The 12,365-nt window shown below is 36.5% G+C and overlaps 1 protein-coding gene across 3 annotated transcripts in view; it reads right to left on the bottom strand.

The window, feature by feature from the left end:
• The window catches only part of OstDelta (oligosaccharide transferase delta subunit), a 329,525-nt gene that overhangs the window by 178,160 nt on the left and 139,000 nt on the right, over window positions 1-12,365 (bottom strand). For all 3 annotated transcript variants that reach the window (XM_089236493.1, XM_089236492.1, XM_089236491.1), the window contains exons 8-9: window positions 2,767-2,874; window positions 2,474-2,670 (exon numbers count right to left, since the gene is read on the bottom strand). In XM_089236493.1, the coding sequence (XP_089092619.1) occupies window positions 2,474-2,670; window positions 2,767-2,874 (305 nt within the window). The remainder of the gene's footprint in view (window positions 1-2,473; window positions 2,671-2,766; window positions 2,875-12,365) is intronic.

The raw sequence follows: 12,365 nt of genomic DNA, 5'->3' as shown, positions 1-12,365 counted from the left end.
ACATGCAATTTTTCCATTATGTTATATATTATTTGGGAATACGAATCATTGTGTGAACTTAATCTAGCTGCCTGTAACTGTAAGGTGAGCTTATGTGTTACGATTAGAGGCACAGTGGAAAACATCTGGATTGAAACAAGAAAAGAAGTTCGGGAACTAGAGAAATTTTATGACCATGTTTTAGGAAATAGGAAGATAACATCTGAAAGAGAGAAATGCAAGATTTTCCAGAAGCAGATTGAGTGGTCTTTTGTTGCCATTAAAAGGAGATGTAGAAAGAACAGTTGGAAAGGCAACCAAGGTTATGCTCCTAATAAATAATTGCCCATAAATGCTAAGTAAACAGTCACATTTTTGCCAGTTGCTTAAATGCGGTCACCAAGACTTTTTTACGGCTGGTCGATGGAAATGACCACGGCTATCCTCTATGGGTGTTTTCCCTAACGATGACGGCAGTCACTGACATCACGACAACGTGAGAGCTCATGTAAAATCTATTTCTCTGCCAAAATCCGGACAAATTTTTAACAAATCTGGAGGGTAGAAGGAAGGATTAAAAATCTGTAGTCTCCTGCCTAAATCCTGAGAGTTGGCAGGTCTGCACTTCCAAAAGCACAGTGCAAAATGTGTAAATAACAAGGTTCAATGTAAATAAGTCAAGATGAACCAGATAGTTTTACTGCGCTGTTCATCCTATTTTTTTAAAGGAGGTCTGTTTACAGTTTACTGTTCAATGCCAGTGTAATCGTTTTTTACAAATCGAAATGAAGAACTCAATTTCTAGCTCTTTGCTGAGCATTGTAAATATTGTTTAAGCCTTTGCATGGTCTGAAGTTACAAGTGAATGCTGTTGGGTAACATCAGAATCACCGAACCTAGAATAGGCCTATGTATACCACTGGTTTATTACACAAACTCCGTCGTTTCAGCTATACACAAAATGTGCACCATATTTTTGAATGTTGGTTACTGTCCATGACCATGAAGTAGTAAATAATGTAGTTTTTAATGATTGCTTCTTTACTTGTTGAACCCTCACAGAGAAAGAAAAATTAAACCAAATAATCCAATTACAACCCACTCCCAACTAAACTAAAAACAAAACCATTTCAGCTTTGCAGAATCCTTAATTGCAATCTACTACATTTGTATTATTTGGCAATATATTGATTTCCTCCTCAATAAAAATCAATTAAAAAAATTTTGCTGATAGGATTTAATAGGAAAAGTAGGACAAAACCTAGAAATAACACAAAAGACATTCTACTAAAAAGTAGGACAAGTGGGGGCCTTGTATCTGCTATGATGTCCAACAGTATTAGAACATTGCTCCAGCAACATAAGTGTATTAGGGCAATATAACCACTCCATTCCCACATTCCAACATTCATAACACATTCTAAGAGCAATTTATAAGAGGTACATGTATGGTTATGTGTAGTGTAGGTTTATACCGCTATACATTGTGCTTTTTTTCAAGTAAAAATACCTATTCTTTGCGAAAAACAGATATTTATGAAATAATTTCAAAAAATTTTAATAAATCAGATTTTTATAGGGCACTTCAAAGTTTTGAGACTTGAACTATTAAGATTCTCCACCCTACAGTAGACTCTGGACTATTTGGCCTAATGCTGCCAAAAAGTAGGCTGGATAACAGCTGGATAACACTTGTATAAATTATCACTTACTATTCCCCCCCCCCCTCCCATACCATCAAAAAATGCTCCTATTCATATTTTCTGACCTTTAAGTGCAGGTGAACGCTTAATACATGCTTGTTATGTACTGAACTGTACATTTTAAAAATTTATTACAGAATAAAGTGGTCAAAGGATGGAAATATTGGACACATTTTAAGATAAATTCCATTGTCTACTTTGATTGCAGGAAACAAAATCAAGTACACTGCACAGTATGAATACACACGCTCTCTAAGAATAAACAAAACATTGACGCAAAACATAGGTCGTAGTTCTCACTATATAATTGTTCAAACTTAATTTCGCTATTCATTGATTTCATAAATGTCAAAGGCCTTATGCAAAAGATAGGCTTAAGATTAATGAGCGAAAACTCAGGTAATAGTTTTTAAAAAAGTCATGAAATGACTTTTGAAAAGTGACTGCTACATTTTAGCCCTCTTCTGCAACATAATGTCCCTCCACTCGAGCAAAAACTGGTTTTTAGGTGTGGCTAGCACAGCATAGGAGATTTTAATGGTCAATTTCACTTAGCCACACCCTAAAACCGGTTTTTATGCTAGATTGGAATAACAGAAAATTATCACGTATGAATTTTTAACTAGGCTGGTTAATACAAAGGCCAGATAGTCAAGAGCCTACTTTACATAGAAAATTTATTCACAATTGTTCAAACTGTTAAACATGCCACACAAACTTTGCATAAAATTTAGAACTAATCTCATTTAATACATATTAGGGTATAAATTATATATATATATATAGTATACCTGCCATCTTTCATGGATTGGAAAGATTTCTTGCTCAAAATTAATGCATTATTGCTATATTTTAAAGCTGAATCTACCATAACTGATAGAGGACCTAACGATTTTCCTAGAACATCTGTAACCTTCACTTGAATCATTGGATTTTTTAAAGACACTGCACTACCACTGGCAACAGTTATTGTCACAGGAATGTGGTACTAAAATAAAAGCAAAAAGAAATAAAAAATGAATAAGAAAAATAAGGTTTAATAGTTAAACATGAATATGAGATCTATTTATGAATTTTACCTTACCGTATTTGTAGTCAAAATTTTCAATACATTCAACAGATGAGCAGCTCCTTTGACTGTCTGAACAAATTTTCTACTCAAAAAGTAATTTGTAAATTTAACAACTTGATCCTGAAACAAACAATAAGAAATTATATGTAGACAAAAAAATTAACAATAAACATTACTATATTTATGTTGGGAGCAATCAAGAAGTCATATATTAACTGAAGATTACTGTATTTTTCATGAGCAGTGTGTATTTCCGTTAATTTTTTTGGTTCCTTCCAGTTTGAGATAATTGAATTTATTTTGTTCCTCAATGATTTTTTGTGTGCTGTAATTATAACTCACATGCATAGTTGCCAATTGGCATATTTCTATATCGGCCACCTGTTTTTGTCTGACAAGAATTTTTGTGGATTATTATTACAGTGGATTCTATTTATAATGTTTTTATTTCAAATCATATTTTTCTTCATTGTAGAACATTCAGCAATGCAATATCCAGCAATGGAGTAATAATTGTTGCCTGATATAATCACAGAAGAAACCAACAATAATAGTATAGCAAGGAAAAAGGCCACAAATTCCTAACTCATTTTAAGCTTTTGACACACTATCCGTAGACACTGCCTTCAGAGGATAAATAAAACTACTACATTGCTGAATGGGAATCCCAATATCGTTAGTTACAAAATCTTATCACTCTCAGTTGCTCAGTAGGCCAGGGTATGGAAAAATAAGTTGAAAATTTAATTTTTTTTTAATATTTTAAACTGATTTTTTTGATTGAATTCAACTGATATATATATTCCTCATTAAATAAAACAAATTTTGTTTATCATTAAGAACATGTATTTCTATATCACCTACCTGTTTTTTCACCTGATTTCTCAAATTTTTTTCAGCATTAATGAATAAACTACAAACGAATAATAAATAAACTACAAGCAAAAAACATGAAGACGAAAATTCTGTGCTTATGTAACATGAAAGATCTTTGAGCCCAAATTAACTTTGTGGCATTGCCGCGAAAATGTGTGGTAACAAGGAAGCCACGCATCCAGAGCGGTAATTGATATTGCATGCATTTAAAGCGCCATAAAGTGATCATTAGCACTCGGTTCATTTCTTGTCCTGTTATGTAAATAAAGTCTGTCCCTTCATGTTAAATGAAATGAATAACTTTCTACAAGCCGGTGATTCCCATACAGCTGAAAAAAGGAAATGCTGACACATAGATATGATGAACTTTGTCTAAACAGACTGACAGATCGGTGATCTTATCAATTAACGTGCAATATTTACTAAAGAATTCTAAAAAATTGTTATATTTATGTTTTCTCTTTTTAAAAGGTTAAAAGTTCTAAAAATTATGTAAAAAAATTAATATTGTAATAAAATTTATTAGTGAAAAGAAATTTGATTTGTGTTTTTTCATTTTTGTCATTTGCAAATGCTGGCTTTACATTGGGAAAAATAAAAGGAAAATCCGGGATGTAAAGGCTAAATTAATACTTTACAATAACACTATCAGCAGTAAGCCTGTTTTCTGTTTTACCTCTTCCACAAGTTCCAGCAAGGAATGTTTGTTGTCGGAAATTGAAAATCGACATCTGAGAATCTGCGAAATTTCCCACGGGCCGAGGCCATACCAAAATCAATACCTGTGACAGCATAGCAAATCAAGTAACCACAAGAAGTATCAGACAATTTGGCACCAATAACCAAGAAATGCGTCACTTCCTACAAATTTCTGGGAAACAAGCTTAGCAAAAAATAGAGGTGACTTGTTCTTTGCCACCTACGTCAGAATGCCTGTTAGTGAAGGATACGAGAACAAACAGAATCCTTCCTAGTTTATAGAAGCAGTGATTTTTTGATTTCCCCTGCTAGCATTTCTCAGTGCAAACAACAAGTGTTTTCAGCCACAATTTGATCGTAAATTGACATGTACGGCCAACATGTTCTTTCCGTGGATTTCGGCTTCAGACAAAATTTTTCTTAGCAATTTTACATCGCTGATGTGTTAACACCTATACTGGGAGCTGACTTGATTTTTTCAACTTGGTCCTGGACCTTTGCAAGAAGGAAAGTCCTGGAAGTTCCTACATAACTTGAAAACAAAATTGGAAAGTCCTGGACGGGTTTCAAATACAATATGCATTTATTCAAAATGCAACAATTACCAGTGATTCTGTGTTGCGGTGTACAGATGACCTTTCACTGTTGACTCAGATTCCGTCACCCTATATATATTGTTCAGTAACAGCCATATCGATCCTCTATCCTTCCGTTGAGTCTTCATTAGTTGTCCCATGGCTCTCAGACTTCTCTTCATAACAACGATGTCCACCTTGTTGCTGTGAGCAGGCTAGCGTGTATCAATGATCTACTGAGCTATGCTGGCTGTCATATTTACTACTGGTAGGGTCAGACAGGTCAGTAGTGTGAAACACTTAAATGCAACACCAAAAACCCAATCCAAGGTGTGAGGAACCATGCTGATGGATGAATGGCACCTGGAGAAGATGGTTTCGCAAATGGTCCCATTGAGGAACCAGGCAAAACCTCGTTGTAACTGAGCCTTGCACCTGCAGAGGGAGGTTATGCAGGTGTGGACTAAGAAATTCCTCCTAGTTCTCCGGTTTTCTGTATGGAAATTAATGAAAATAAACCAAAAAAATGATAATGATTGGATACATTTTTCGACAAAACCTAATTAGTTCATTTGGGTCACAAAAAGGAGGGCATCAGCAACCCTACTGTTGTCAGAAATGGAGTTGCAGGCACAAGCCAGCATGCTAAATCAATGGTTAGGATGCAGGTTGTCCTTACCAAAACAGACATAATCAACCCGCCAAGGCGGAGTCTCATCCTAGGACATTAGCTCAAGCGGTCCAAAGCACCAAAAACACAGTTGTGAGGGACAATCTTATTTAGCTCCAAAAACTAAATAAGGAGAATGTAGATCTCATTCAGCAAGAGATCCTTAGGAAGATTGATCTGATCCCTACAGGAGGTCATCTACCTAAGATTCAGGGTTCAACCTTAACTGGTGGAGCACTGATGACCTACGATGATGCTGAAACAGTGGAATGAGTGAAAACCACCTACCACAGTAATAGGCAGTTTTGAGTGGCCTCAGGCTTTTGAGTTGCAGAAGCCTATCAAGTTCGCATTCAAAACAAAGGATGCTTACACCACAGAGCCTGTGACTTTGCTGAGCCCGGAGTTGAAGAGTGGAGAGTGCTACAGAAATCTGTGGAGCCACACTTCATAATATGGATTTTTGAGGTTGGATAGGAGGCTGAAGAAGCAATCAAACGGGCCAACTTTGGTGTATATACTGGTATAGATCGGGGGAATCATTAAAATTCTCAATGATCTCAAAGTGAAGGAGGGTTCACAAAGTGCATCTGTGATCTCTTCACAAACAAATAATTTAAGCACTTCCAATGAGGAAGCTAAAGCAAAGGAGGGAACACCAGAGCAATCTGCAACCTCCTCTAAAGCAATTAATTCTACTACTCCGAAAGTAAATTAATTACTTTAAATTCATGATTACACCTGGCTAGGAAAGTACAGTGCAGCCTGACTCATCTATTTCTGAAGGTGAGATTAATAAGGATTGGCAGGACTTGAGTGAAGAGGGTGTCCCTTGCCTACCCTCTTCTGTTGATATGTGTGGGGGCAATATTTGCTTTCATAGTTTTATTACTATCATCTAATCTTTTATGGATCATAAAATCAAAGCTGTTCAATTAAATCTCCATCATAGTTGCTCTGCTTCTGCCATACTAGATATTAAGATGACTAGAGGCGAGACTGACATGGCCTTGATACAGTAACTTTGGAATCTAAATGGTAAAATTATAGATTTATTACTTATCACAAGAGCACAGAGTTCCCCCCCCCCAACTGACCCATACATAAGCTAACTGACTCATTGCTGGTTTCCAATAGGTCACAGCACCGCACCTTATCCTTCCAGTACATGGCTGTGAAAACTTATGGGAGCTCAGAGTGTAACTACAAAAAAACCCCATGGCCCCCACATGCTAGTGCCGGGCCCCCAGGCCAGGATTTTTCACGGGGCCCCTACCCCCCCCCCCCCGAAAAATTTTGTGCACGTCCCTCGAGAAAAGATTATGGTGTATTTTTTCAGTAAAAAAAAAAAAGAAACTCCTTTCGGGAAGAAAAAAAATGTTGAATGCCCCCCCCCCCATGAGAAAATCCTGCATACGATACAGCATTTGTATATGCAGCAAAACATCACGTGCTACAACGATAATCAATACATCTACAATGATATTTTTTTCAAATCTTGTTTGGAATTGCCTGGCTTAATGTTAAACTCTCAGTACAATGACATCATCTACTATGATAAACGCCTCTATAACACGATATATTTAGATTTTTGAAATCCCTACAACAATATTTTTTATATTTTGTTCAAAATCGTTTTGAATTTCATTTTAACTTCGCCACTTGTTCTCGTTCTTTTGAAGACTTCTGATGACATCAATATTTTGCACTAAATGATCACCGAAAGCTTACGTTATTTTTATTGCTGCACTATGTGTACGACACACAAAAGCACTATGCGGTAAGCTTCTGTACAGGGACAATACACATCTAAGTGAATTTTATAAATAAACTAATCAATTATAATTTTTTGTAACGAATAAATACATAAAAGCATATTTTCCGATAATATTAACAATGCCGATATAGAAAAAATGACAATAGCATAAATTTGATCACACGTGATAATGTTACCTCTTTAATCCCTCTACCACAATATTTTTTTTTTGGTCCGTAGCATATTGTTATATCGAGGTTTCACTGTATATTTAAACTAAATAATAAAATATAATTGTGCGTGTGTGTGAAATATCACATTTCGAGATATGATTATGTGATTTGTACATAATTTTATGCAATACAATAGAGCTCCCCTATAGGACAGTTAAGAGAACAAATTGGTTAGGCGATATGGTTTTCCCATAGAAACTTGTGATTGCCATATGCATATTGCCATTTTCACGAGGGTGTGGGGGGGGGGGTTACGTTCTTTTTTCCTGCAATATAACCCTATAATCTCGGCTCTGGGGGTAAGAACCCTAAACCCCCTTTGCATATGGCAATGGTGATCGTGATCGATGGTCGGCAGGGCCGCAACTGGGGGGGGGGGGGGCAAGCAGGTATCTTGCCCAGGACCAGAAGGGTGAGCAAAATTCACCTTTTATAACCTCTTCTTCAAAATTACAGGGGGGGGGGGAGAGAGGAATGTCAAAATGTGATCACCTCAGCTGATGAAGAATTTAGTTGCGGCCCTGATGGCTAGTGTTCAATGTCAAAGTCTCTCGATTAACGATAATACCTCTATTATGGTATTTTTCTTCGTCCGCAAAATATCGTTATATCGAGATTTCACTGCAGTTTTATCATGCATAATACTAGCTATAATACCCGGCGCTGCCCATATTTCCTTCATTTATTGGGAGGATTGGAAAAGTGACAAACCATTACATAGAAATAAGTATATAATACTGGCAGGATTAAAGAAGTGACAAACCATTGTGTAAAGGCATACGCACGTGTAAAACGCATTACTAGGGGACCACGGCAACCAAAGTAAACATTCTAAAAGTGATTGTTGGGGAGCAGAAACCATTGTTGCCCGACGGTTTTTGTCCATTACAGGCATTTGCCCTTCTCTGACAAACTTTTAAAGTAGCCTATCGTTCAATCTGGTCCCTGATTGGTATATATCCAAACTTTGGCGACGATCGATCTAAAGTTGTGGATTTGTATAGAGAACACACAGACAGAAAATCAATTATATATATAGATATATATGCACAGTATCAAATTTGTCCTTCGTTTCTCTCAGATAAGATATCCACCACATCTCTATAGTTTCGTTGTTCACCAAGCAAGTATAATCATACTACACCAAATGAAACTACCGTAGTCTCTATATGACGAACCAGTTTGAAACGTGTTTTACACAAAACAAAATTTCTATCCAAATGTTTAACTTCAAACGTTTAAAATGTTAGAACATCAAAGATTATTCCTATAACGCACGGGTTCTCAAACTGTGCACCTCCAACCTTTGTCAAAGTGTGAGGTTTTCGAAAATATTCATGGTTAAACAGTTCTGGAAAGCCGGGGGAGCTCGTGAATAAGCATTAAAAAGGGTAAAAGGGCGCCTCAGGTGGAAAAAGTTTGATGCCCTGCTCTAACGTGAAGTTATTGAATGAAATTATTTTTTTGATAAAACGAAGCGATTCCGTTATTCCAGGCGATTCACTACAGGCGTCCAAAAGAATAAATGAATTTAGTGACCAGACCAGAATTAAAGTTTTTCCTCCATTCCCAGCTCCGTATGTGCTGATTGTGGGATTACAAACGGGCCGTGAAGGGCCTATGAAGAATGAAAGAATTTGTAGTGTAGTTGTGTATGTGTATGTAAAGTGGAAGAAAGAAGAAAAAACAAGCATGACAAAGATTGGGAGGAATGGTCTTGGTCGGTCGCTGCTAAAACAGAAATTAAGCCCAGGGATTTGGTCGTGCAAAATGCCGTCACAACTCTTCCATCTAAGGAGAAAGAAATTTAGCATACATGGTTATTGAACAGTGGTCAAGTACATGCGAATGCAATTTTATATGACAAGCTCCATTTATCAACATTCTACATTCATGCAGTCCATCGGTATTGTACAAATAATTTTCATAAAGAACCTTCAAAAAACTAATTCACAGAGAGAAAGCAGGTCACACAAATACACCTCAAACCAGCTCAGTTCGCCAGAATGGATTTTTTTTTTTTGATTTAAATGCGGTTAAATATGGTTAAATAGGTGCCAAGTACAGGTTAAATAGGTGCCACAATCATATGCAAATATCAAAGGGTGATATACAAAAACACAAAAGAGAAAGATAAATATGAAAAGATAAATAGGTGCCAATTTGTCAGTATTATGTACATAGTATTTTTGTTATCTCTCATTCTCCCATTGGAGATGAAAGATTTGTTGGGGCCTACGATAGGCCTCCCTCCTTGCCGAGATACGTGGAGTTGGGGCACGATGGTAGTCAACAATGTCACGTATATGCTGGTATTCTGAATCAGCCATGTTGTCAAATTGTGTTTTATTGAGTTCTTTGATATATGAAAAAATATGAGGAATACCAAGGTCTTTTTGTATATTTTCGTTTTTAACGAACCATGGAGCTCTTACAAATCTTCTGAAGATTCTATTTTGTCCACGTTGAAGGATTTTTATATTACTTTAGTTGGCATGTGCCCATGCTGGTGAGGCGTAAGTTAGCGTTGGCCGAAGAATAGACTTGAAGAGTAAAATTTTATTTTTCATGGTTAGCTTTGCTTGTGGGAAAATAATTTTATTGAGTGCTCCCATGATATTGTTAGTCTTGTTGCGCGCGTTTCTGATTTGATGTGTGAATGCCAAAGTTCTGTCTAAAATGCAGCCGAGATATTTAACTTTCGAGACTGGACAGAGTGTTGTGTTATTAATGTGAATTCTTCTATTCTGGGGAGTGTTTCGGCAGTGTGTGAACCAAGCAAACTTACATTTTTCTTGATTTAAAACTATGTCTGAGTCGATGCACCAGTCCGTGATGTCATCGATTGTTTCTTGCAAGTTGTTGACCGCTTGTGTTGCACTTCTATTACCACACAATACCACAGCATCATCAGCAAATAGGGCTATTATTCCATTGGAAGGTGCCGGGATATCATTTATGTAAATTGAAAAGAGCTGTGGGCCCAACACACTTCCTTGTGGAACCGATGCACGTACTATTTTTTTTGACGAATTTTTCTCTCCAATTCTGACCTCAAATGTTCTCCCAACAAGATAGTTATAGAAAAAAATTATTATATAAGGTGGTAAGTTGCAGTCGATACGTTTGACAAGTAGCGTTGGGTGATCGCACTTGTCAAATGCTTTGCAAATGTCTAGAAAGACTGCTGCAACGTAGTCTCTGTTGTTAAAATGACTCGTTATATATTCAGTTACTCTCACTAGCTGAGTAACGCAAGAGTGATTTTTTCTGAATCCGTGTTGTTCGGGTCTTACCAGATTGAGCTCGGTGCTAATTTTATCGAAGCGTGTAAGAACAATTCGCTCAAATACCTTGCTGATGTTTGACAAGAGGCTGATTGGTCTGTAAGAATTTGGCATCAATGGGTCAGTGCCTGTTTTGTGAATGGTTTTTACAACCGAGTGCTTCCAAGAAGTTGGAAAATAATTAGCAAAAAGTAGTGCATTGAAAATATTAGTGAGTGAAACAATAACTGTTGTGGGAAGATTCTTTAGTGTAGCGTTGGAGACATGATCAACACCTGAAGCTTTTTTGACGTTCAGCTTCGATAAAATGTCTGATACCTCAATGATGTCAGTTGGTTCAAAGTGTTGGGAACTGTAGAGTCTATGATGTTGAATATACTCCGCTATTCTATGCCGCAATTGAACTTGTGTTTCGATGTCCTGCACGTGATTAGGGGAGAATTGTCTCTCAAATGCCGATGCAAAAGTCTCTGCAATTTGCTCCTCAGAGAAAACAATTCCGTTTTCCCCTTGAATTTTGTTTACATTGGAAATGCCTTTTTTTTTACATAATTTCCAAGCACGCCAAATGTTATTATTTTCTGCGCTTGCGTTTTCAATAAAATCAGTAAATCTATTGTTAATAAAATGAGTGACTTCCGTTTTTATTTCTCTTGCGAGTCTATTAAGTGTTATTTTGTCTGATCATCTTCTATATTTTTGCCACAGACCACGAACTCTATTTTTGTGTCTGATTTTTTGTAATATGTCCCTTGGAAGACCATATTGGTTATCTGATTGAGTTATTTCTGTTGTATTTTCATGTAGTGCGTTTTTTATTGTATGAGTTAATTGAATTACTGCATCATCTAATTCCCTAGCACCTGGATCTACCAAGGTGATGGGTGATTCACTTTCAAGCATATCCATGTATCCTGTCCAGTTAATTTGTTTAAAGATACGTTTATTACGTGGACACAAGAAATTGATCCGAAAAAATACAGGGTTATGTGGAGAATTTAAGGTAACTTTGGTATGTGTTTCCACCTCGTAGAGGATGTTTTTTGACAGGCCAAAATTTATAATATCAGGCCTATATCTATTTTGGGGCGGAATATGGGTTGGCACCTTGGGGGAGTGAATACACAAAAATTTTCTCAGACAGTAAAGGCGTAATATTCTACCACATCTATTGCTACCACGACTATGAAACAGACTGTTCTTACAGTTCCAGTCACCAGCAATCATAATAGGCATATTTGTATCAAACAAAAAATCAAGTAAAACAGTATCAACAGAGTTCCTGGGAGGTTTATACATAGCACAAAATATCATATTAATACCATTGACATGAATTGTAACCGCTGTTGCTTCCATTTGAGAAGACAACGGGAGATTTATTTCTTGGAAGGGTATGCTATTTCTAATCGCAATAGCAGTACCTCCTCCTCTGTTATGAATTCGATCATTTCTTATTATTTTAAAACCATTTAATTTGATACTTTGGCTTGGTAAGAGGAATGTTTCAGATAAAAG

Source organism: Pholcus phalangioides, unplaced genomic scaffold, assembly GCF_987345545.1.
Source record: "Pholcus phalangioides strain wild (caught in Gottingen) unplaced genomic scaffold, Ppha-v1.0 ptg000009l_1, whole genome shotgun sequence".
Lineage (NCBI taxonomy): Eukaryota > Metazoa > Arthropoda > Arachnida > Araneae > Pholcidae > Pholcus > Pholcus phalangioides.
The sequence above is the reverse complement of the archived record's forward strand: the minus strand, read 5'-3'. Positions and strand labels throughout refer to the sequence as shown.